Consider the following 26,802-nt stretch of genomic DNA (forward strand, 5'->3'; position numbering starts at 1 on the left):
TTTATGTGAGCGTGGTAGAGCACTGGGACAGACTTGTGCAGGGAGGGCGTGGAGTCTCCCTCTCTGGAGAAATGCCAAACTCACCCGGACCTTCCTGTGTCACCTGCTCCAGGTGACCCTGCCTTGGCAGGGGTTAGACTGGGTGATCTCCAGAGAGCCCTTTCAACCCTAACCATTCTGGGATCTGCAAAGGCCCTCATGAGCGACATTATTAGGAAGGAATGCTTCCTTTTGAGGGCGGCGGTGCCCTGCTATAAGTTGCCCATAGAAGCTGTGGCTCCCCCTGGATCCCTGGAAGTGTCCAAGGCCAAGCTGGGCAGGCTTTGGAGCATACTGGGATTGTGAAAGGTGTGGAACGAGATTGTGCTGAGGTACAGCAGGCCCTGAGACACATCTGCCCTCATCAGCAGTGCACAGGACTGTCACATACAGGAGTAAGTAACAGCAGTGTCTGTGCTCAGAGCCCGGCTGGCCCTCAGGCTGCTGCCATCTTCCAGCCCACTACAGACAGGAGGTTTTGAGGAGCAGCTAAAACGAGCAGCTAAACAGAACAGGTTGAAAGGGTTACCAGCTGCCAGGTAAAAGCTGCTCTCTCAGGATTGCTGCAAAATGTCCATTTTTGTCTCTGTGTGTGATGGGGATGCTTTGGAGCACTGCACTGAGGGTGTGCCCTGGGGAGAAAAAGAGACATAAAAGGCCTAAATCAACCCTTACACTTAGGAGGCAAAGGGGCTTTCCTGCATTAGTGTATCCCTGAAGGGCAGCTTAGGCTTGGGTTTGGATGTCCAGCAAAAACCTTCAGAAAACAGACTTTTGAAGGATGACTGTAAGTCTGAGGACAGGCACTGAAGAAGGAAAAAGCTAAAAATTAAGATACTTTATCCCAAGGAACTAAGAAAATTGCCAGGAGAAGCCTGACAAAAATACAAATTGTCTGCTGGCTCACGTGTTGACTGTGAAAAAGGTAGTGTGATAAATAGGTGTGTGCAATTCTAAAATAAAACATATGGGCTGCTCTGCTCCTCTGGCTTTAAGCATTTCATTGGACTCCCTAGTTTTATGTTTCAGTTCTCAAGTATATGCAGTTTCTGGGTAATTGGATGAAGCATTATTACCAGTGATAAAAGCAGGAAATTCCCTGCTCTACTGCAGAAAGAAGTTACTGCAAACTGATTTAGCCTGTATCAGTTTGCCAAAATGTTCAAATCCTTTATAAAAAGGAATTTTTGGAATTTACTTTTGTACTACAAGGGCTTTATTTTGTGAACACCAAAAGTGGCTTGCAACAAAAGGAAAGAGAATGAGCAATGGTAACATCATTTCCTGTGCTCCAATTTGGAAGGCCCAGTATAAGTCTGAGTTTCATTACTGTGCTAGTACAATTAATCAGAACACTATTCCCAGATATTCTTCCAGTTCTGATTAAATCTGTGTCCTTTTCAATGATTAAACTGGGATGACAGAGGACATCCCATAGTGTATGATACCATTACTGAAATTCATCTCATAAGGGTGTCCTTAGCCAAAAAGAAAGTCTTTGTGAAAGCCTTTCTCCTTTGTAGCTTGACTCTAATTCCTAAATGTATTTTGTATTTGTATTTTGTATTGCTTCAGTCAGGTTCATTCAATCTTAAAAAACAATCTTTCCATAGGAGGCTATCATGTGCAAGTGCATTTTGTAAACTTATTATGCTAAGAGACAGTTACCCAGATTGGAATTCAGGCGTGTTGATGGGAAGTGACACTATTGTGGATGGTATTTCTCTTTCAGGAATAAAAAGTAGGCTTTGTTCACAATGTCAGTTAAGCCAGCACTAGATTCACTCACTCAACTTTCTGTACCTGATGTCAGTTCAGGCATGAGTACACTTTCTGACAGTTCTATTAATAGAGGACCTAACTACAGCACTGAAGACTGAAAGGTTATATGAAACAACTCTATTTCTATTACATTCTGTTAATCAAAATCATTCTGTATTGTTCACCATTAGGTCACTCGCTGGCAATTACCTGACTTAAGAAAGAAAGTTTTCTGTGCTTTCCTATACTCCTATGATTTTCCTTGTAAAGAACACAGGAGCCTGTAGGTTGGAAAAGAAAGGATTTGGTGTATGCTGTCACAAATGACCTGGATTCCTTTATTCTGGCAACAAATTCAACCCTGGTTTATAAAAGTAGCATGTGTCCTTGTGGGAGACCCTGGCAGTTTGAAGTGCTCTAACACTGTGAGATCTCCTTGTGTGCAGCTGCAGAGTGTCCAACATGGCCATGGTGGTGAGGGCAGGTGTGTGACTGAGGCATGAACTCGTTTAGTGTTTCCTTGCAGCAGTAAAGACTCTGTGGAATCCCATCATGAAAATGGAGCTGTCACAGCAGAGGGGAGCTCTGTTGGCTTGCATCTCATGTTGCCTGTCCTTAAACACACCAGGCTCTCTGCAAAGAGGGAGAAGCCTTTCCCTGCTAGGTGAAGGGATCTTTTTTCTGTTAATATCTACTTTCTGTACTGCCTATGCACAAACACCTTGTCCTACTGTTTGTTGAGGCAACATGCACCACATTTGAGGAAGAGATCTCAAGATAGGTGAGAATGGTTTTTTGAATTTGTTTTACTGTCCCTGGCATGCAGCCTCTCTGCAGCCATTTCTCCCATCTCTGCATTGAGTGGAAGGGCAATAAGAATTTAGATTACTTTCTCTTTTTTGAGACCATTTCTGGTATAATGACTGTTCAGCTCTGACAGCCATTTGCTGTGGTCCTTACTGCATTAATCTTTCCCTTGGCAAGGCTATATTATCATAATAATTCATCTCATTATTAGAATAAGAAATCCTGGCACTTTTTGTCACCTTAAAAAGGATCAAAGCTTCACATTCAGCATTTTACTTTTCTTGAATATTATGGTTTTTGTTTGACTTTCTCCCCAGCTCCTCCTTCACAACACAAATCACAGATTACACTGGTAGATTGTTTCTGTTCTGTAGAGTCTTCCAGGTGCATTCACACTGTTAACATCATCTGCTCCCCTGCTTCAGCTTCCTGGCAAACTCAAAAAGCTGATGGTAAGATAGACACAGCTCCCTGTAACATGTTCTGCAAGGCTCCTCTAATTTTACAGGCTAGAGTCAGTGAAAAGACATTTGAAATGGTATCATTGTGAAGTATCAGTTTTTAGGCTTAAAACCAGTTCCTGTTAGGCAAAAGGGGACCATTTATTTGTCCTTTTTAACATTTGCAGGCTTGGGTTTCTTGCAGTTTATATCTAGCAAACAGTAATGCCTAAGTGTTTTAAAGGCTTTCCAGATCCAAGTTGTCACCAGGAAATAATATCAGTTTGCTGAGCAGTTCTGTGTTCCTGCCTCTCCCCTAGCACTTGGTTTTGCTGTGCTTTTATTGATACATAAGTAGTTTGCTTTAAGGAATCTCTTTTTTGAATAAGCCTTGATTGATTTTACTTGTGAGTAGTAAAATCTAAGTTATTTCTTCTGTATTGTATATAGAGGTAAAAGTTGGCCATTACTGGGATATGCATCATGAAGAAAAGTGCTCTGAAAACTCCTTGTGAAGAGAGAAATTGGGAAAAAGGAGGCAGCAATTCATGGTATTTTTTGTTTGATTCATAGCTCCTTGAATAAGAGCACAACAAAGACTAAAAGCTGGTTTGTTCCCACTCCGGTGTGACCTATAAATAAAGTGGGGACTAAACTTGGACTGAACACATCAGTCTGGGCTCGAGTATTTGTGCTGAGTTCAAGGCTACTCCTACAGACCAGGTTCAAAAGTTTAACTGTTACTCAGATGCCGCTGGGCTCACGTTTCACTGAAGTGGGTGTGTGTGTGAAGAAGTGTGATTTCCTGGAAAAATCTGGACCAGTGAATCAGTGGCATGGCAAACAGAGAGAAGCCTGGCACAGGAATTGCTGCAGCTGCTGTAATGCATCTCTTCAGAACCTGCCTCTGTGCAGGGCACGATGAAATACTGACACTGACTTGTGTGGTAGCAGTGCTCAGCTTCTCCAGAACCTGCCTCTGTGCAGGGCATGATGAAATACTGACACTGACTTGTGTGGTAGCAGTGCTCAGCTTCTCCAGAACCTGCCTCTGTGCAGGGCACAATGAAATACTGACACTGACTTGTGTGGTAGCAGTGCTCAGCTTCTCCAGAACCTGCCTCTGTGCAGGGCACAATGAAATACTGACACTGACTTGTGTGGTAGCAGTGCTCAGCTTCTCCAGAACCTGCCTCTGTGCAGGGCATGATGAAATACTGACTTTGGCTTGTGTGGTGGCAGTGCTCAGCTTCTCCAGAACCTGCCTCTGTGCAGGGCACAATGAAAATACTGACACTGACTTGTGTGGTAGCAGTGCTCAGCTTCTCCAGAACCTGCCTCTGTGCAGGGCACAATGAAAATACTGACTTTGCCTTGTGTGGTAGCAGTGCTCAGCTTCTCCAGAGCCTGCCTCTGTGCAGGGCACAATGAAAATACTGACACTGACTTGTATGCTAGCAGTGCTCAGCTTCTCCAGAACCTGCCTCTGTGCAGGGCATGATGAAATACTGACTTTGCCTTGTGTGGTAGCAGTGCTGAGCTTCTCCAGAACCTGCCTCTGTGCAGGGCATGATGAAATACTGACACTGACTTGTGTGGTGGCAGTGCTCAGCCTCTCCAGAACCTGCCTCTGTGCAGGGCACAATGAAATACTGACACTGACTTGTGTGGTAGCAGTGCTGAGCTTCTCCAGAGCCTGCCTCCGTGCAGGGCACAATGAAATACTGACACTGACTTGTGTGGTAGCAGTGCTGAGCTTCTCCAGAGCCTGCCTCCGTGCAGGGCACAATGAAATACTGACACTGACTTGTATGCTAGCAGTGCTCAGCTTCTCCAGAACCTGCCTCTGTGCAGGGCATGATGAAATACTGACTTTGGCTTGTATGGTAGCAGTGCTCAACTTCTCCAGAACCTGCCTGTGTGCAGGGCACAATGAAATACTGACACTGACTTGTGTGGTAGCACTGCTCAGCTTCTCCAGAGCCTGCCTCTGTGCAGGGCATGATGAAATACTGACACTGACTTGTATGGTAGCAGTGCTGAGCTTCTCCAGAGCCTGCCTCTGTGCAGGGCACAATGAAATACTGACACTGACTTGTGTGGTAGCAGTGCTCAGCTTCTCCAGAACCTGCCTGTGTACAGGGCACAATGAAATACTGACACTGACTTGTGTGGTAGCAGTGCTCAGCTTCTCCAGAACCTGCCTCTGTGCAGGGCACAATGAAATACTGACACTGACTTGTGTGGTGGCACTGCTGAGCTTCTCCAGAGCCTGCCTCTGTGCAGGGCACAATGAAATACTGACTTTGGCTTGTGTGGTGGCACTGCTGAGCTTCTCCAGAACCTGCCTCTGTGCAGGGCACAATGAAATACTGACTTTGGCTTCTATGGTAGCAGTGCTGAGCTTCTCCAGCTCAGATCAGGTCCTGCTGTGTTAACACCAGTCCCTGATGATCTCCTGTACAGGTAAGGATCTCCATTCTTCACTACCAGTCCCAATACTCAGTATGGACATGGTGCTAAATTTTCCTGCCCAAGATACCAGAGCAAGCCCTAGAGCCAGAAATAGGAGCTAGTCCTGACTTTCATTCCCTGAGAAATGAAACCACAATGACCCTAATGTTCAAACCTCACTGTGTGTCTGTCTGTCATTCCTTAATAAATCCAGCAGTATTCCCTCTAGGTCACTGATAAAGGCTTTAGTTGTGCCATGAAGCATGGACCATGATTGCTTGAGCCAAGGAGGGCAGATGTAGATGTAGACTAAGGGTAATGCCTAAGCAAAGTGTTTTGACCTGACTTTTGGGTAAGGTTTCTGGTATGAATCAGGCTTGACAGGAATGGCTGTGGTAAAACAGTCTCTGGAAGTGCAGGAAATCCTTATGGATTCTTATGGGGATGTTGATTCTGCTTTTGGCAGAAAGGTGCTGTTTCAGAGCTGGGTAAACCAGAATGACCTTGTTCTGAACTTTATTTATATAAGCTTAAACTATTACTTAAACTGATAACATTCTCAGCTGGGAAACAGACCTGCCTAGTCATTAGTGGTAGGAGAGGGTAAAATGACCCCTGAGAGGTGTTCACTTTACACAACGTGGACATGATTTCCTCAGAATTCGATTTCTTTCCTTATTATTAGTTTAAAAATATCATCAAAATAAATCTGCAAACAAAAGCAGCAGAAATTAATGATGAACGACTGTCTTAAATCCAACATAATTATGCAGAGGGTTAAACTAAAATGAAAGTTGCAATTTTCTCATTCATATTTCTAAAGAATTGAGTGTAAGAAAGCTTTGCTCTGCAACCTGAAAGCCTGACCTAATTGACAATCAGTTTAATATACCTGATGGATCATGAGATCCACTGCTGTGTCAGTGTTCAGTCCTTGGAACAAACACAAGGATTGAAATATGAGGCAGGTCATAATTGATTTGCCTTTTCTGAAATGCTGGCATGCTGGCATGGAAGAAAATAAACACCAGAATTCTTTCTTGAAGAAACAAGGACATATACTCGAGAATGGTTATTTGTATGTAAATTTGATGCCAGAAGTTAAAATACTGTTTTCAATACTTCCTTTTTCTGTTGTTGGCTTAAACAAGAGAGTTAAATACTTGATTCATGATTTAAAATGGCAAGCTGGAAATACAAATTTACATAATTTATTTTATATTTATAATTTTTAATTACCTTCTTAAATAGCAGATTCCATGTGCTTGGCATGAAATTACTTTCTGACAGTCAGTAGGACTGGAGTCATTGACTTAAGATATGTGAACATGTATCTTTTCAAACTTCTGATTTTGTTCTTTAATCCATCAAGTATTATTTTTTTTATTAGATGCTGTGAGATTTTAACTGCTTCTTTCTGTTAAGTTACATTTGATGGGATTCTGTTAAAATGCACAAAGGGATCGTTAAAAATGAGAAATGAAAATTTGGTTTTAGCTCCCCCCGCTTCCAAGATATTCTTATCATCAGATCTCATCCTCCCACAAGTTAGAGCTAAGCATCCCACACCTTGATTTTGCACAAAGTTTGGAAAAGTAAAAATCAAACTGGCTTCCTTTTCCAAATCTCTGTTTGGTTTCCATCTCTTAATGAACCAGGCATCAAAATGAACTTGTTGAATAAACTCAGATGAAGAAATTTCTTTCTGCACCTGCAGATGAAGCTCTGCTGTAAGGAGCTGGTTCAGCACTCCACATGCTATTTCCAGCCACTTACTCAGTTACACCCACCAGTTCAGTGTTTTGACTTTCTCTGAAATTTCTGCAGCAAGCCTGAACTACTGGTATATTCTGTACTTTGTGATGCTGGATTCCATGGCGTGTGGGCTGCCCTTATTTCACATTTTATTTTAGATAGGGCTGTTTTTAAAAGAACAGACATACTTGGTTTAAAATAAAGAATTACACTTTAAAAGTTGTTTTTCCTTATAACTTGCTAAATTCTTTACTTTTGCTCACATTTTATAAAAATATATCCCAAAAATTCATTTTGCAAAATGTATCCCAGTTGATGCCTCTTACCTCAAATTATGGCTGGAAATTGTTGATTATGAGATATATAAAGGGCTTGGCAAGAATTTTCCTGGAGCAGTAAACTTGCAGTTCTTTGAGATATTCTCATATTTGTACCTGACACATTCTGGTGCCTTTGCAAGTACCAAATTAGTGCAGTGCACAAAAGGGAAGGAAATATGTCTGCAGCCAGGGAGGGATTGGATGGAAGTGCCCAGAGATGAAGGGAGCAGGGAATTCAGATGTAACCTGCACAAGGGCTCTGTGTGAGCAGCACAACCTGCACTGCACAGCTCAAGGGCCAAATCCCTTCATGTGGATGCACTTAGAGATGTTACTGAGGATTAGTCCCCTCAAGGAGGCAAAATAGGTTAAGAGAGTGCAAGTCCAGCCATCCATGGGCTATACTGTTATCATATTATACAGAATTTGCCTTTGCTAGAAAATGATCTAAGCACAATTCTTATCTTATCCCCAGGAACTGTGGAGCTGAGTTGAGTTTCACCTGAAGGCCAGGGGAGAAGCTGGGCCTTGGAGCACCAGGCAGGTCTGTTGTGCCAACAGGTGGGTGGACAAAGGGAGGAAGAGCCCGGACCCATGGAGTGTGGGGATCTCAGAGTGGGGCTGTGTGGGACTGCTTTGGTTTCTGTCAGGACTCAGAGCTTGGTGGAGGAGGAGAAAAGGGGGAGGGGGAATGGAGGCAGTGAAAACACAGGTGGCTTCAGTTATATTTGGCTTTTTGAACAGATTAATCACTTTGTTGATTTACACTGTCCTTATTCTGTACTTTTAAATCATTCCTTAAGGAAACGTTTTCATGAACTAAGTCAGAAGATATTCTATTGACATAAGGCTTTTTGGAAGGTAAAGATTTTATTTTTTTGATAGTTTGGAAAATTGATTTATTGCAGTTCTTTAATGACTGCCGGTTAATTCCTGCAACCATTCTGAACTTTGAAACAAAGCCTCTTCTTAGCTTCATTTAACTTCAGGATTTACAATAATAAATCTCATGACACTTTTTTTTTCAAGCAAATGTATGAGCTGAAGTTGATATTAATGCTCTATTATGAACAGTATCCAAAAAACTACTTTGAAGTATGGCAAAGAGACTTTGCTGCTTGCTGGCTCATAGGAGTAAAGAGATAACAGTTCTTCCACTGGTACTGAACTTGTCTTAAGCAAAAGTAGCTTCTAAAATCATGAGAATAAAATTCTTTCATTAGCAGCCTGAGATTCTATGCTCTTGTACTTTCTCAAAAGTGTGTGAAGTGTGAAAATGCCAACATGACACCAGGAAAGACAGAAAGGCCAGAGTTTATTCAAATACCTTATCATCTTACATGTAAAGCATCCTGGGACCATCTTCAGAGCAGGTAAAATTTCTGGTATCAAGAGTGAATGGAAGGAGATTGTGAATGAAATGAATAGGAAGAAGTTTAATTTCTATCTTGTTAGTTTAATATTGCCAAGTAATTAATAAATGATTCATATAATAATTTTATTACTGTGGTTTGGTGAAGAACATTGTATTCAAACCAGAGGTTTAAGAACCAAGTGCTGAAGCCTGAAAACATCTTGTACATTAGTTAACATGAATCAGACATTAAGTAGAACTGTGCAAGTGTTTCAAAGTTTTAATGTTTATTGTTTTCTTTCTCCCTTGAAATTATTTATGGTACCATTTGCTTTAGGACTGCAGGTTGAGGTCCCTTTCCTTTAGCAAAGGAAGTTAGTAGCAGAGAAATGAGCTCTTCCCAACTCTTTTCTCCCTTTTCTTACAATATAACTGATAGGTGATCCTTTCTATGTTTTTTCTCTCCATGTTCTTTATTTTCTTTTTTTTTTTCTTCATTAAAAGTAGATATTTGACTAGTAAAGATTTTTACATTTTTTTTTTAACTCTGGTGGATTAAAATCAATCAGAAGATGCCCAGGAAAAGAGTGACTTTGGCTACTTTCTCCATTTGTTCTCTTGTTGCTGAACTGGGAGCTGCCCTCTGCCTAAGGTGGGTACCTATCAGTGATAGTACAGATATATTTTAATCCCAATTTCCTATCTGGATTGCATTATAACTTTAAAAACTTCAAAAAATTTGCATAATAACTATCATTAAAAAACTATCATAAAAAACCAGCATCCTGGGGTTAGTGCTTAAAAATGACCAAGTTTTCTTTTGTTGCTGGCAGAATTTGTTTCACAGTGCTATCACTTAATCATAGCTATAGTGAATTCATGTACCTACCCTTCCCCAAAGGGTGAATACAGCCTCACTTTGCCTTGCTGGAAGCACTGAGAGTGACAGGAAATCTCTTTGTGCAGGATTTACTTCTGGGAAATAAAGACATTCTCAATACTTAATTAGACTATTTTTAATTTAAATCAATGTTTATTCAAAGTTTTGGTTAACCCTGACCTTAACATTCTCTGTAGTGATTAAAATGCTGTGTTCACTGCAGTTCTTCCCTTTCAGTCTGGAGGCAGTGAGGCTGGAAAGAGAGAGGCCTCCTAGGGAAAGGCCTCCATTTTTGTTCTGTCAGTGCTTGTCTGTTTGTCATTTCTCAGAATAAATGGCTCCTATCTCCTTTGCTGTTGTCTTAATGAAAAGGACTCTGGTGTATCACAGTGAAGACTGCAGTGGTCAACTAATGATCCTTCTGGGGATGAATGGTTCACTGTGGTAGAAAGGTCAAAACATAGGTTAAATAGACATTTAATTCCAATGTTTTCTTCCAGATTCCAAGCAGATGTCACAGCCCTTTTCTGCTATAATTGTGTCAGAAGCATCCAGAATCCCAAAATGCAAGAAATTCTTATCAGCTATACCAATAAAGATAAGCTTGAGCTAAAATAATGGTAAAGGCCAAAGCAGATAAACTGGTAGGTGAAATAGTATCTTTGGTGCACAGTTACCATAATTCCTCACTTCTCTTGACCTCCATGAGCTGCTCTGTGCCTGACTAAATCTCAGCTAGAAGAGGCAGCTCTGTTCCAGCAATGTGCAGCTTTCTCCTTTGTCTGATGTTAATGCAAAATGTTCTCATTTGCAAAGGAGGTCTTTGCTTTTCTTTCTGGTTTCCCAGAGAAGAAGAAGGGAGCAGTTAATAGAAATGAAGTGTCTTCATCTTTTGCTGCTCTGTGATTATGTGCTGGAACTGTAATTTCTTCTGCTATTCTTTTTGGGACAGAATTCTAGGGATACAACCAAGGAATATGTCACATGTGAGATAAGTTATCTAGGTAAGAGCCCCAAGAACTTTTTTGTAAAATTTCAGTTTGTTTCCTAATTTAAAGGATGAAGGAGAAGAGTCTGAACTGGCTTCCCTGCCCAACCAAAAGCATCATCTGCATCCCAGGAAGTAGGAATCTATATAGAGCTTATTTGTCACAATGTAATAGTAGGTTTTATACTTTAGTCTGTGTAAATTTTATTTGCTGCTATCACAATGCTAGGATATGCTCCAGTGAATCCACCCTGGGTTTTGTGCTATTAATCAGGCAATAATAAAGAAACCATTTTAGATGGAAATTCGGGGTGAGGAGGTAAAAAGGATGTGGTGACTAAAACCAGCATTTATTGAAACTCACAGAATGAGAATCCTCCTAGCAGATATTTTCCAATTAAGTGTAGAGTGGATCAGCTGGTCCAGCTGGTTTTCTTGAAGTTTTTGGTAGTAGTGGACTACATTAAAGATTGTTAGTCTTGCAGATAAGGACAGAGACTCAAATTAAATAATGGCTCACACATGTAGTTCTGCCTGCAAAGGTGAAGAAAAACTGTTGGCAATCTAGTTTTGATTATTCAAGTACTAAATTTCATGCTAAAATACAAAATATTTCCTAACAGCTTTTGACATCATGGATAATGTAGCTGCAAGCAGCACACAGAGATAGAGCAGATTCAGCAAAGTCCAGGTGTAGAATTTCTCAAACTTCCCTTGGAAGGAGAGTGCTTGGGCTCCCTCCCTCTCAGCTGTGTATTCCAAAGCAATAACAGCTTGGCAAATGTGCATCAGTCTGGAGGGCTGAAAGGCAAGAAAAATATCCACATTAGTAGATGAGTCATCTCTGGAGTTTTGTAATATAGACTTTTATGAGAACAGGATCAAGTGTTGATTCTGTAATAAATCTGGAACTGAAAATTATGCTACTTTTATACATGATTACACTTCTTGAGTTGCCTGCCCTCCTGTCAGGCTGGTCACTGCTTGGTTTGAGCTGTCAAACCTCTGCCCCTCCAGACATGCAGCCCAGGTGTTCATGTCTCACTCCAAGTCTGCCTTTGTGTTTTAGCACTGCAGACTGGGTTCAAACCCAAAGTGAGTTATTGTGCAGCCTTTGTACAAGTAGTGACAAACCTTAGACCCCCACAGCCTCTTACCTGAATGTCTCACTCTGCAGCTCTTTTGCAGTACTATAATTGTCTTTGAATCTCCTTGGAGTGGAATATTTCAGGTGGGTCTGGACATGCATTTATTGAGCTGTCTATCTACCAGATGGATGTTAAATTTCACTTTTTTGATCTTGTCAGACACTAAAATTATTATGTTGTGAACCAATCCAAATGTCAATTATTTGCAGAATCTCATGATTTATGAATTTGCTTCCATCACAACAGGCTTAAAATATATACACCTTAAAATGCAGACCAGACTTATATGTTCTGCATTAACTGCATGCTTGTTGATGCTAACTATATTGCAGCAATTAAATATATACTTGCAAATACACACAAGTATGTATTTTCTTTTGGTTACTTTATGTTCTCTGTCTGGGTAATGCATGACAGAGATACCAAAAGCAGCTTATTTCATTCTTCCTAAAATCAGTATTGTTACATCTAGTCAACAATGAATATTATTTTCATATTTACTTTTTAATTTAGTTTAGATTTTGTTGCTGTTTGCTATTCAGTGGCTTAATAAGCTTCTTTTCTTTACATGCATGAAAATGGTTTGGAGTGAATCAGGATAACAATATATTTTCAATAACAATATATATAACAATATATTTTCAATATATTTTCAATTTATATCTTTCTGACATCTTGGTTCACTATTAATGACCCTTCTAATGTAGCTTTCTGGGAAAGCTCTGGCAAACCTCCAAAGCTCTTCACAGATGTGGCAGCATCCACCATTAGAGGATATTTGGATAAATAAATACATTCAAAGGCATTTTGTAGTAAATACTGGGAAATCCTCTCAGGGACAGCCAGAAGCTCTCACATAGGTTGAGTGTAAGCAGTCCTGTAGGGATTGAGGCATGGCACATTTTTTGGCCTGCTGAGGATCAGCCAACCCTTCAACTATCACCAAACATCTCTGCTCATCTGGGGGGGCTCAGTTGCCTCTGTCAGGTTCAGCCATCAAAACAACTTTTGGTACCACAGCCAGATTCCAAATGGTGTAAGAAAATATGTTGCTCTGTGTCAGAACTAGTGCCAAACATGAGAATAATGAGGTTCTGACTTGCTGCTCTCATGGGAGGGTTTAACTGCATGGCACAGCTATGAGATCTCGTGCTCAAACGAGCCACCAAGAGAACAGAGCTCCTGAAGGAGTATGACAGGCATAAAAAGCTGCTTTTTATATTGCATGGGCACCTGGCACCGCCAGGGTAAGCTGTGGAGGCAAACACCACACTTGGTTCCAAGAAAGGAACTGCCTGACTGACAGAACAAATAAGGAAGAATTTTAATTGCCTATAACGAAGTGAGCTGTGATCTTGCCTGACAAAAGTTGACTTGTATTGTATAGTGGCATCCTATATGCCCACAATGGGGATTGTCACAAACTTTTGGTGGAAGTTTTTGGAGCAGTGTGGTCTGGGCAAACATGAAAATTGTTGTTGGAGAACAGGGCAAGCATGCAGTTAAAGCAGGGTGGCTATCAAGGAATGGTGGCTATAGGAGCTGAGGAAGGCAAAGTCACAGGGCCCTTCTAAAAACCACTGCAGATTTGTACCCAGCAGTGAAGGAGGTGGCTTGTGACATCGAGGGAAGGGAGAAGGGGGATGTGTACACAGAGGTGATGGCACCAGTGGCCAGGTAGTACAGCAACAAAAAGCATGAAGTGGTATCTGGAAACTTTAATGAAGGGCAAAAAGGGAATCAAAAGAGGTGTTCAGAACTGATGGTTTTGTGTTTGTGAGGAACATTTTGTTTAATCTGACTCTGTGTTTGGAAAATTTGGAATTTGGAAATTCTGCTCTATAAAAGCAGAATCGTGTTCTTACCACAGCAGTTATATTAAAAACCTGCTTTTGGTCATCCCAAAACATCAGTGAACCTCACTGAGAGCAATCCAGGATGTGCGACAACGCTTGGATCAAGAGACATTGAAACTATCCAAAGTGAGAGTTCAACCCTGATGAGCCGCCCCGTGAGTCCTTCCTTACAAGGCCTGAGCTGTGGCTGGGCATCAAACATGGAAAATATTCCCGGGAAAGAATTCAGAGGAAAATATTCCCGGGAAAGGATTCAGAGGAAAATATTCCCGGGAAAGGATTCAGGGGCCGGGCGGAGCGGGCGGTGCGGCCGCGGCCTTGGGGCGCCACCCAGCGGGGCAGCGCAGCCACAGCGCGCTCCCGCTGCAGCGAGTGAATCGGGATGGAACTGTGGCTCTGACTCGCCTTTGGGCACCGCTGGGGTTGAGATAAAACCCTTACTATCTACAATATCGTGTTGATTCTTTATTGCTTCCTAGAACTTCCAAGGAACTCTTGATTTTGCTGCGTTAGTTAAGCACTGGGGTAGTACAGGTGACATCGCTCAGAGAATATCCTATAGTGGTCTATAGTAGAGAAAAGGGGAGATAAAAGAAGGAGAAGATAGAATGAAATACTCGTGTTGGGCACATGGAAGCAAAGGAGTGTGCATTTTGAAAAAGGGCCAAAAATGGTAGGTGCTATTTTGTTTTTCAGTTAGTCTAAAGTGTGAAATACCCAGTTCTTAAAAAAACCCAACCACAGACCAGTGTCTTCATGCATGAGTCATGAACCATAAGCAGTCCTTGTTCAAATTAGCTGCCTCACTCTTAAACTCTTAGAGTTTGCTGGCAATTTTCACTTTAAATTATATTAACAGGGTGCAAAAAATAAATTAGCTTGTGAAGTTAGTAATCCATAAAGTCGCTCAAAAGACGTGACTGAATACTTCTAAAAATGTGAGTGGACAGAAGAAAGAAGGCAGATAAGTGTCTACATGTACCAAAAGAACAAGAATGCCTTCCTGTGCCCTCTCCTCCTCCCCTTTTGGACCTGCTGTTTGGGGGAGAAAGGGGAAAACATCTCTGTTTTAAAGGCTGATTGTGTTCTTTCTCTTTCTTTCTTTCTTTCTTTCTTTCTTTCTTTCTTTCTTTCTTTCTTTCTTTCTTTCTTTCTTTCTTTCTTTCTTTCTTTCTTTCTTTCTTTCTTTCTTTCTTTCTTTCTTTCTTTCTTTCTTTCTTTCTTTCTTTCTTTCTTTCTTTCTTTCTTTCTTTCTTTCTTTCTTTCTTTCTTTCTTTCTTTCTTTCTTTCTTTCTTTCTTTCTTTCTTTCTTTCTTTCTTTCTTTCTTTCTTTCTTTCTTTCTTTCTTTCTTTCTTTCTTTTTCTTTCTTTCTCTTTGTCCCTTTCTCCCTTCCTTTCTTCCATCTTTCTTTTTCTCTTTCTTTCTTCCTTCTATATTTCTTTCTCTCTTTCTTCCTTCCATCTTTCTTTCTCTCTTTTTCCCTTTCTTCTGTAGAAAGACTATCTCTAGCTCTGACAACTCACCGACAACATAGAACACTGTTATTTTTGCATTTGCAGTTTCTGTGTGATCGCTGTGGAGTTGTTTTATTTCTTGGGTGCACAATGGAATACTTTGTTTTTGTTTACATTTACTTTGCCTTGTCTTCAAGGCCATGGTTTTCAGCACTTTTGCAAAACACAGCACTGCAGCTTTTTTCTTTGTAAGTTCTTCTGACTGCAAGGAACATTTCAGTTCTTAGTGGCTGTGCTTCAGTCCGGAAATGACCGTAGTGATTGAAGTTCCTCATAGCCCCAACACATCAATTTTGTGTGAGGAAATGCTTCAACATCCCTGCTGAGTGCCTGCACTGGAGACATGCAACCCCCCTGTGAGCATGAAGACACAAGCCTGCTGCTCCAGCCACTGTTGGAGGGACAGAGTTATGGAGCTGCTGCAGCAGATGGGACCCAGTGTCCATCAGTGGCTGTGCCAAGGAACAGCTCAGCAAAGAGGGATTACCTGGTAGTTGCCGTGCTGTGCTTTGGGAATTTAATAAATTTCATTGATTGGTTCATTGTGCCAGGTGAGAACCCATTTTCCTCTTCTAAAGAAAAAGAAATTTAAGTTCTTAGCAGCTCTACAAATGTTTCTAAAGTAAGGATATGCTTTATGTCTTTTTACTTTCTCTCATTTATCTGCTTTAACCTGTTGATCATGCTCTTAATGAAGCTTCCAGTTATAAATCTGGAAATACCTAGGAGGGATTTATCAGGTAGGAGGGATTTATTAGGTATTAATAGTTAGTAGAATGCTTATAAAAATAAAAGAATACTTTAAAATCTAATTCTCTTATAAACAGACTCTAGCATACAGGGCAACTGGTCCATTTTTGTGGCTGGATTCTACAGAAGTGTGAGTAAGGAGCTTCTCTTTACTGTGCACAGCAGTTTACAAGGTCTTCTTTGCATCTAGTACATTCTATATGGTATTCCTTGATCTGAAGAATACTGATGCTATTCCCTCCATTACAAATTCAGAAACGATGTGGTCTTTGTGATAACTTTGTTATCCATGTTAGTTTGCTTAGAGGAGGCTTAACTTCCTTGTGAGCTGCTGGCAGTTGTGTGATTTCTGCAATTAAGAGTGAAACATGATTGTGGAAAAAGAATAGAGACCCACTTCCTTAAGCCTTCCCCCACCCAAGTTATGACTTGTTGTCTAATAAATAATATCCTTCCTCCAAAATATGATTTTTAAACTATTTTTTCCCAGCTGAAAACAACCAAGAGTTGCTTATAGTAAAATGGAGGGAAAATATGTTTTTTTTTCTCCCATATAAATTGTGGTCTGTGTAAATTCTTCTATTTAGTACCACTCCTAAGCATCTCCCATGCTTCCAGGGATCTGATTTAGAAAACAGGGAAAACAGTTGTTGTGAGCTTGCTGTGTTTTACTTCTGAGTGGCCTGGGAAACAGAAATATTTTAAACCTTGAAAAAACCTAAAGGATGGATTACTGAATTTGGAATTAATACCTAGTTACAGTACACAGAGTGATTATTTTGCTACTTCAACCATTCAGAAATTTGGGACATTCAGTCAGTATCTTTAGAAATGGAGAGTGGAGTGGGTTGAAGAGTTTGAGCTTGGTTTTTTGAGTACTTTTTAACAACACAAGAGGGAAGGAAGCAAAGTAGGAGTGCAGTAGGAGTGCATGCTGAATGTCACTGCAAGGCTGTGGGTGAAAAACTTCTGTGTGTGCATTCTGTTGTCAAATAACTTTTCTTGGAGAAGGGCAGGGGACAGAAGAGGATGAAAATACCTTCAAGGAAGAGCTTGGATGCTAGAAAGGTTAAGATCAAGATCTTGGAGGGTTAAGATCAAGAAGCCATTTGGCTCATTCCAGGCTTTGAACTATTCAGGGGCTCCTGAACCAGTTAAGAGCTTAAAATTCTCCCACATGCTCTTGTGAGTGAGGTACCTTCAGGGACATGCAAGCATTCAAGAGCAGAGCTGGGGATAGTGCCCATGCCTTTGAATCATCCCCTTTAATTACCCTACATGACTAAAGCACATTTTACTTGGTCCTGTGACTCCTGGGCCACGGGGAAGTCTGTAAGCTGCACTTTATGCACAGCAATATACTGACTATTCACTGCTAGAATTCAGTGCCACTGCAGAATTCTTGCAACAGTGCATTTGAGTTTGGCTGTCCAAGTGTGTGACCATGTTGTCAGATTCAGCTCACAGGAAGGGGAGGAAGGGGAGGTGTGAGCATCTGCTCAGAAGTAAACTGGCAGCAGTTACCAAGTTGTGGTTTCCGGATAGTTCTGCTCTCAGGCTTTGACAGGGTTTGCATCACAGAAAACAAGCTCTTCCCCTTAGCTGTCTGCTGATTTCAGTTTGTTGAAACTAGTGACCATGCAGACCTTTCCCCTCTTTTCTGTCCACCAAACTGCTCAAATCAATGCTTTGTAATTTGCCAGGATCTGGCAGGGTTATATTTTAGTTATGTGGAGAGGATGACATTTTAATGGTGCTCAGTGTAAATGTTAGTTTGAGATGAAGTTGTGGTTCTGTTCCAGTCTTGTTAGCTGTGATTTGTTCTAAATACTCTATGAGACCAAACCTGAATTCCTCTAATGTAATATTTCTGTGCATTGTGCATTGTGTCCATTAAACTTTGAACTCTAAATTTTTTATGTTCTTAGGTGCTAATGGTGCAAAAGAAGCAGAACAGGAGTGGTTGAAACAGTGGGTAAACTAACTCTCCTAAGACCCTTATTGTGGAAGATCATTAATTTTATCTCTAGTGATAAGAAGTTTTAATTCTCTGTGCATCTCGTGCTTGTGGGGCAGTAATGGCTTACATCTAAACTAAAATCTAAATGTGCTGCAGTTCTTGCAAGCCCTGTTTTTGGGTTGGCAGTTACCAGGACTAAGTAGGGTGCTTTGCTGCCATTCAATGTGTGCCTCTGTTGCAGGGATCCTGTTGGATATACAGAAATACTTTGGGCTCAGTGATGGGAAGACAGGTCTACTGCAGACAGGTAATAAAATCTCCTCAGTTCAGAGAGCTGACTTTGCCTTGCCCCTCTGTGGTCTGCTCCTAAACACAGTCCAGTTACTTAGCTCCTCTAGTTCCTCCTGTAGGTAGTATTGCTCACTTCCACTTGTGGGCAGGCTGATTATAATGCAAAACTGAAAGTCACACTGGGGTTGGGTTCTTCAAAAATCCCACAGTATGTATGTGAATCACAAAAGATGAAGGGTTTCCCAAAAACTACAAAAGTTGAGTAATTCACATTTTAATTCAATTCACATACATTTTATTGTTGAATAGGTATTTTGAGTCTGCATTTGTCTTTTTCCAAATATCAATCCTCCTCCTAGTCCTAGAAACTCAGCCTGCCTTTAACGCCTGCTGTAAAATAACCTGAGTATATCTGAGGGCTGAGCAGCACATATGACAAAAATATTTAGATAAAGATTGTCTTTGTTCATTGTTGGATTTTCAGTCTTCACCTTGTGTTACATGCTGGCTGCCCCCATCTTTGGATACCTGGGAGATCGCTACAACAGGAAGATCATCCTTGGAGCTGGGATTTTCTTCTGGTCTGGAGTGACCCTGGGGAGCTCATTCATCACTCAGTCAGTATGTTGCTTTTTTAGAGGGTGCTATGAAAATAACCTGCATACATCTTGCAAGACCTGATAGAGTTCTTCTCTAATCACATTTGGAAAAGCATCAGTGACCGTTCATTTCCCGAGCCTTAAGCTTGGACTAAATATACTCTAGGACTCTGGAGTCCAGCCTAGGCAGGAGAGAACCCACACCTTATTGTTGTGATTGATAGGGTTTTATTTTTGTCCTGAATGATTTTTGTTTATGACCTTACAGTGTGGCAGCTTGTTGGTTACATATGCTCTATCCACCCTGTCCTGAAATTCCCTCTGGGTGTCACCCTGAGAAGTCACTGCTGTGCAGAGAGAGAAAGCCAAGCAGTGAGATGTGAGTGGAGGGAATGCAGACACAGGCTGTCTGTATTCAGCTGAACATAGAAAAGGCAGAAACACAGAAAAGGCAGTTGAATTCTGATTTCCTCTGGTCGATTCATCCACTAAAATGCCCCTCTTTTCTTTCTTGCATGGACTTTTGTTGACTATAATATGTCTTTTCCCTGCAGCATTACAGGATATTTGTTCTTTCACGAGGACTGGTTGGCATTGGCTCTGCCAGTTACTCCACTATAGCACCTACCATCATTGCAGACCTGTTTGAGGAAGGAAAAAGGACCACAGTGTTATCTATCTTCTACATCTTCATTCCAGTGGGCAGGTTGGTTTCTTGCAGTGGCCTTTTGAAATTCTGTCTGACCACACCTGCAATTCAATACACTCTGAGCCCTAATCAGATTTATTTGGATGTATTTCTTCATTGGCTCTTACAAAGGGATTTGTCACTTCCTTGGCAAGTTTGAATAGAGCTGATTAGGTGTATTTCTCTACTTACCTTGAGAAAAATTCACTTTTTCCCCCTAACATTTTTAGGGAGAATCTCGACTCTGGAAACTCTGGCTTTGAATAAAATATTGAATCAATTCTAAAATAAATATGTGCATCAGAGTATGTAGTTTATTTCTGTGTTTTGGAAGGCAAAAGCTTTTAGATATTAGTTTATTTGACAGATTTTTCAAGAATCCTCCATTAAATGTCTCCCAAGGAAGAACTGGTACTTCCCTCTCCTCTTTTAGTTAAATTGACATTGTGTCTGAAGAAAAGGTGGAGAAGAGCTTTTCAAATGGTTTAGAGGCATACTCTGTATCAGAGCAGGCAGCCAAGGCTGGGCCCAGAAGGCAGATCAAAACTAAAGAAATTCCTGCAGGGCATAATTCCTTTGGCTAGCACAGGAGGAGTAGGTAATAAAATGTTTTATGGGCTCTTTGATCCAGGTTTGCAGTGTCATTCTACAGAATATGTGTTCCAAGGGGAATCTGGGACATTACTGTCATCATCTCCAGTCTGCTCTGAGGAGCTTAGACTCTCTTTTTAATGCTGGCTGGCAAGCAGACTAGCACAGACCATGGGGGTAATTTCTGTTTATCCCTTTGGAAAACTATGACAGAACATTCTCCTTAGCTGGCAGGACATGTCATTTCAGCCATCCAAGATTCACTGGTGCTCACTGACCATTCCTCTCTGTTGGTTGCAGTGGCTGTGGTTATATGCTGGCAGCTGGCATGGCAAAAAGCACAGGTGACTGGCACTGGGCATTCAGGGTGAGTCACTTTCATTCACTCTAACATCAAAATCATCACTGGGGCTTGGATTCTTTATGTTCATTATGTTAAAGGTGAGCAGTGGGAGGACTTCCTACTCTCTGACAGGTCAGGAACGTGGTGTTTAGGGGAAGTTTTCCTGCAGGACAGATTTCTGCCTAGCTCTGATAGGTGTAGGTGAAATTGTACAGCAGCCAGGGCAGGTGCTGCTGTTCCTCTTACCTGAGGGCACATTTGGAATGGTTCTTACTGCACCAAGACCTCCTCAAACAGAGGAATTTGAAGGCAAAATTATCATTATACTGGTAGCACCAGTTTTCTGGAATGCTGTTGGGAACAACTTCTTTGAATACAAAATCAGCTAGCACATGCAGGTGAGTGGGGCAGAGTATTTATTGGAGTAACACTGATGCTATTCAGGTAACATTGGTGACTGCATCAGTGATTCTTGTGTTTGTGGCTAGAATACAGTACAGTTTTCTTTCTTCACATTTTTTTTTAAATCTGAGGGAGGAGTGATCAGGTATCTGTATGATGGGGAGGTAGGTCTATTATCTTTTCTTCAAAGTCACCAAAGTCACTCTTTTTCTTTACAAATATGACCTAAACCAGCACACATCTATTTCTGAACATATCTGCAGTTTTCTAATAGTGGTTCTAATGCAATTGGAATTGCTGTGGAGTTCTCACTATAAGAAACCTGGTATCTTTGAGCTAACCACCCTTGTGTCTACAGGTAACTCCTTGCATGGGAGGACTGGCACTGCTTCTCCTGATTCTACTGGTCCCTCACAGGATCCAGAGAAAGACAGCAGCCCACAGAGCACTCAGCATCTCTGGCATGATAGGAGGAGCAGATGAGAAGCCAGATGTATACACAGCTACTAGGACCAGTTGGTGTCAAGATGTGGGATCACTTGTGAAGAAGTAAGTGCTTTGAGCTACAAGGGCTCCCTCTTTTGAGGAGTCACCATTCCATTATGAGAAATATGTCCATTGAGTCCCACTTTACTGCTTTGAGCCACATGCTGTATGCAAGAGGATGGAAACACCATTAGTAAAAATCTTCCACTTTTTACAGGAATCCTGCAAAAGAGATAAAAATCTTCTTTGCTTCTTCTATCCTCCCATTTTGAGGAGGGAATGAAGTTATGATGGCAGATTGCTCCTATTTGAATCCAAAGCTCTACTTTCTACTAAATTTTCCCTTCCCTACAGAAGCTAGATTAGTAAAAGTGCATAATTTTCTGGTGTAAATTTATTTATAATTCTTAGCACCTGAGGAAAGTTGGATTAGCATGTTTCAGGCACTCTGTTGTATTTGGGAACCTTGCTGTGCATGAGGTCAGAGTTTGTGGGACCCCAATATCTTTATAAAGTAATTATCCACGTGTTTTGATGGGCTGAGCTGTGGCTGGCAGCTGCCATCTTCCTTTTAACCACACAAAAATGAAAGATGCAGCTGACCTGCAGGGCGGAGCGGACAGGTCGCTCCCTCCTGTGGCCCCGGGCGGTGCCGGGCGGTGCCAGGGCAGGACGAGGCGCTGCCCGGCTTTGGGAACAGCAGGTGCCGCTGTGCAGCTGCGCCAGAGCCGCCTGCGCCTGCCGCTGCTTTCCAGTCCAACGCTTTTCGTTTACAGATTTGCTTTCCTGGGACATGGTTTGTATTCGGAGTGTTCTTCCAGACGATCCAGCGTTTTCTAACTGCCCGCTAAATCTGCATCCTCTTTACATCCTGATCAGCGGGTACATTAGAGATCAGTTTTGTCGGATCACAATTTGTAGGCACTACATCCTGAATTAAATAAAAAAATAAATTTTCCTGAATCAAAAACCCAAATGAACCTTTCTGACATTTCAACAACTAGACTATCTGCAAAGTTTCTTTCCTACAGAGATGTTCCAGTGTAAAAAAATATATTTTAATTTTATTTTCCTTTAGCAATCGATTCCCATTTTCTTTTCCTTGGGCAATTGATTTCCAAAGCATAAAGACATACTGCTGAAGAACTATGTGGTTCCACTTTTAATCAAGAGCACTTTACCTTTAGGAAACAAAGAATTCCATTCATTTCTTCACAAATCCTCTAGTTTGGTGGTCACCTGATCATTTGCAGCATACATCCCTATTGACCTCAAAGGGGGTTTTCTCCTGAACTATTAATGCCAAAGAGTCCAGCAAAAATTTTAATTTTCTCCTAGAATAGAGCAGGAAGGAGACAAGGTTTGGACAGTTCTCAAAAATGTTTCTCCTTTTGTCTGAAACTTGCTGTGGAGATTGAGTCTGTTTTTACTCAGGTAGAGTTAAGGAGTGCTCCAGCCCAGCCCAGACCCAGATGTTGCTCTCATTTATACTGGTTACAGAAACATTTAGACTTGAACATAGAACCCTTTCCTTTAGGTACTAAGCCATTAAATTCTTGCTCACTCTCTATTGTTATACTTCTGCTATCAAAAAATTCACAGCAATTGTTTTGGCAGAAGTTGGCATGAAATCTGCAAGAGACCAGGATTTAACATTAAATCAGTGGGTCATACCTTTTGCTCTAATTAGTGCTTTATTGTTGAATTTCATAATAAAGCCTGATCAGAGTTCAGATATTCAAGGGAGTGGATTTTGATTGCAAGATGTCTGAACATATTGTTTTGTTATTGTGTTATTGCTATATCCTGGGTGTTGCAGGTAGGTTTTCCCTTTTTCCTCACACACCATTCTTTCTAATATCTCTCAGTTGGTTTTTTTTTTTTTTTTTTACTTTCAGCTGTAGTTTTGTCTGTTCCTCACTGGGTCTGACTGCCATGGCCTTTGTCACTGGAGCCCTGGGAATGTGGATGCCACTGTTTCTGTACAGAGCTCAGGTTGTCCAGGGCCTTGTCCCACCATGCCTCCAGGACTCCTGCAATTCATCTAACAGGTGAGCTGTGCCTTGGGAGCATTCTGGAAACACTGCAGGGGCTCAGTCACAGCTGCTTTCCAGAGGGGAGGGAGGATGTTGTGGTGGTTCCAGTTGTGGGTTTCTCTGGGTCTGGAGTGAAGGCACCTGAGATGATAGTTCATGTTTGGACTCAGGTGTTTATTATTTCTTATCAGTGAAACAGTCTCACTACTATAAGTTCAGCAGCTTTTCATTAGAAGGCACAAAATGGCCAACAATCTCTTGTTCCAAGGTCATTTAAGACTAAACCATCCAATTAAGAGCTGACACCTGGATTATTTTCCCTTTTAACCCAATAACTGATCCCTCAGAGCCCACAATGCAGACTTTTCTGCCCAGTTACAAAATGTCACCTAAACCCATGGAGAAGGAGGAAGAAGAAGCCCAGGATGACACCCTGTGCCCTCCATCTTGCTTCCATCCACTACACACTAAAAATCCCAGAACCTCAATTTCTCACCCAGTGATACACCTACACTGCTCTCTACAATCTATTTCACACTTTTGTGGATTCCAGTCTATCTTGAAGTCTGGGAAACTTTCTCCATGAATGAGGGTCAAAGTCAGTGCTGCCCTGTGGGTCAGGGCACCCCAGAGCAGACAGGGAAATATTCCCAGTGCCCTGGGTTTGCACATGACTGTGACCAGGCACTTCTTGGGAAGGAATGGGGTGTGAATGTTAAATTGCCTCCAGGTATCTGAGACACTCCCCTTTGGTTGTTTGTTTATAATACTCAGTTAACTGGAAAGATGCTGCCAGCCCTATTTAAGTAAAGTGGGAAGAAGCAGTAATAGCAACAGTTGTAGGGAAAAAGGAGCAGCTTTAGCAAGGAGTTTTTAGTTGACAAATGACTGTGCACCCCAAGTTACTTAAATACCCATTTAAGTATATTTAAATCCTGTGTTTTAGTAACTTGCCTATTATCTTCTTCTTATTCTGTTTTTGTAATCCATGCCATATTGGTGAGTTCACTGTGGCTCCCAGCTTGAAGAAAGGTTGCTGATTTTGATGAGGTGTCAGATCATCATATCAAACCAGGATCTTGTGAATAGCTGCCAGCAGAGCTCTGCTTACAGAGCATGTCCAGGCCAATGAAGATTCATGAATAGTATCAAATATTGTATGAGAAGGGGAATTTACACTAGTAAAACACTTAGAAGTAGTCATTCAAACTTTGACACACCTTTTTGTAGATCCCTTTTCCCCACCAAGAAAGAGGTTTTTCTTCACAGTGTGCTGTCCAGAATACAAATATATATTGTGTTCCTCTTGAGTCTTCAAGCTTCCCTCAGTCACAGTGAGCACTGGGACTGACTCCTGGCAGTGGTCTCCATACAAGTATCCCTTTCTCCCAGAGGTATCCCAAGTCTTGTTTCAGAGAACTAAGTGCTTATTGCATGGCCTTTCCAGGTAATGACAATTAAAGGGAAAAGCAGTAATCACCCCTTGAATGTATCCTCTGCTAATTGGATTTTTCTGTTTTTCTGCAATGGAATAACTGAGTCAACTCAGATGTGATTTCTGAGTTGTAGCAAAACCAGATGGATTGAAGAGTCATCCCAGAATCCTTCCATGGGAAAGGAATTGTCCTTGCAGGGATGCCACCAGTGGCACATTACTTATCAATGAACAGTACAGGCAAGGGAGTGAAGCCCAGGAGTCTGGCTCAGGGTAGGCAGATGAGGGAAGCTGAACAGTTTAAGATGTTTGGCTGTATCTGTTCACAGATGCAGTTGAAGTACTTCCTTTGTTAATTTGAAGGTGTTGGCCTCTAGTTTGTTTTCTAATCCACTTCTGAATTATTATTCCACAGTAGTGTTGTTAGAGCAGACATGGTCTTCAGGGAAGTGAAACAGAGCATTTGATAGTTTAACCTCATGTACTGCTTCTTATAGGATGCTTTAAAAATAACCTTGGCATAAGCTCATGCCAGAAGCAGCATAAGGCTGGCTTTGGACTGTTCTTCCAAGGGGATGTAAAGAAACAGAATATAAACTATGTCAGACCTGATGGTGCTGGAGGAACTGAGCTGCACATTACCAGACCTGCCCAGGGATACTTTTAAAGATGTTTTTCCCTCTGGCTGTTGAGCAGTTTCAGACTTTGTTTAAGGATCAGGACTGTGTCACTCAGACTCCTTGGAAACACAGACTCAAATGGCACCACAACTGATTCAAGTCTCAATCCTTTCAAGGTAGATAAATAGGCAGTGTGAAGTTTTTGTTCAGGTCTTTGTGCAAACACTTTCAAACAGATCAGAGAGATAAGTGAGCATTCTCAGACCCTAAAGGATCCCATAGGAGCCTTTCCCCTGTACTAGGCTTCTGTACTTTCTACTCCCTGACAACTGAGCTGTGCTTGGATTTAGTTTTGGCCACTCTCTTTTATTCCAGCTGCAGGTTTATTTCAACTACAGTTTACAATACATGAACATTCTAAACACAATTCCATGAATGCTTCAATCAACTAATGTGACCTTGGAACTTGCCTCTCTTGAACAAATGTCTGAGATTATTCTGCCAAGTGATAATCTATAATGTCACTATCAAGCTATAGTCAGTGATGGATCAGAATCCTAAAGAACTTGTAGGGAGAGTCCAAATTTTCTTAAAGTTTGTTATCCTGCATAGCAATACCTTTTTTTTCCTTGTAGCATTATTAAGTTCTTCCTAATCAGCTGGAAAGAAATTAAGAAGTGGATGTTCTGTAGTTTAAAGGAACAGATCATGTCCCAGCTGGTTACTTTGCTTTGCAGTTAGAAAAAGTTCAGGAAAATGTACAGAACTTGCCATGTAGCACTCTAAAATATTCAGAAGTGCTTGTGCTCAGAATACATTGATCCTGCCCCTGCTTGCCTTCAGAGAATTATGGTGCTGTGGCACCTCTGATCTTGTGCAAGAGATTTGCTTTGTCATTGGGGGGGTCTCACTGGGACAGAGACAAAAGCACACATGCAAGTCCCTTTGGAAGCTGAATCTTCTCAACTATTCAGACATGTTCTTTTGAAACATGAACTTGTGGTTGCTGAAGAACACATTTGCATTTGCAGACACACAAAGCTGAATAGTATTGGAAACCCTGTGTTCAGAAAATGCTACATGGACCTGGCAGTAGTTACCTTTGAACTGGCAGTATTCTTTGAACTCTTCTGGGAAGTGGTAGGTGTTTCCCATAGTCAGAGAAGTGACTCATCTCAGCTGTGCTAAGCAGAGGGCTGTAATTTAGATGTGGATCATTCCACGTGCCAGGATCTCTTCCAAGGCAGCAGATTGTGATACAGGGTTGCTCCATCTGTGTTTCAG

At 41.4% G+C, this 26,802-nt stretch overlaps 1 protein-coding gene across 2 annotated transcripts in view; it reads left to right on the forward strand.

The window, feature by feature from the left end:
* Window positions 1-8,120: 8,120 nt before the first annotated feature.
* LOC129129192 (protein spinster homolog 3-like) overlaps window positions 8,121-26,802 on the forward strand; it is a 31,945-nt gene continuing 13,263 nt past the window's right edge. Inside the window, exons 1-7 of one of the 2 annotated variants that reach the window (XM_077188791.1) lie at window positions 8,121-8,137; window positions 18,269-18,334; window positions 18,803-18,939; window positions 19,472-19,623; window positions 20,497-20,563; window positions 21,300-21,490; window positions 23,326-23,478. In XM_077188791.1, the coding sequence (XP_077044906.1) occupies window positions 18,820-18,939; window positions 19,472-19,623; window positions 20,497-20,563; window positions 21,300-21,490; window positions 23,326-23,478 (683 nt within the window). In that variant the 5' untranslated portion in view covers window positions 8,121-8,137; window positions 18,269-18,334; window positions 18,803-18,819. Of the gene's footprint in view, window positions 8,138-15,617; window positions 15,869-18,268; window positions 18,335-18,802; window positions 18,940-19,471; window positions 19,624-20,496; window positions 20,564-21,299; window positions 21,491-23,325; window positions 23,479-26,802 lie in introns of those variants that run through there. The other variant, XM_054646955.2, reaches the window with a different exon arrangement.

Source organism: Agelaius phoeniceus, chromosome 20, assembly GCF_051311805.1.
Source record: "Agelaius phoeniceus isolate bAgePho1 chromosome 20, bAgePho1.hap1, whole genome shotgun sequence".
Taxonomy (NCBI): Eukaryota; Metazoa; Chordata; class Aves; order Passeriformes; family Icteridae; genus Agelaius; species Agelaius phoeniceus.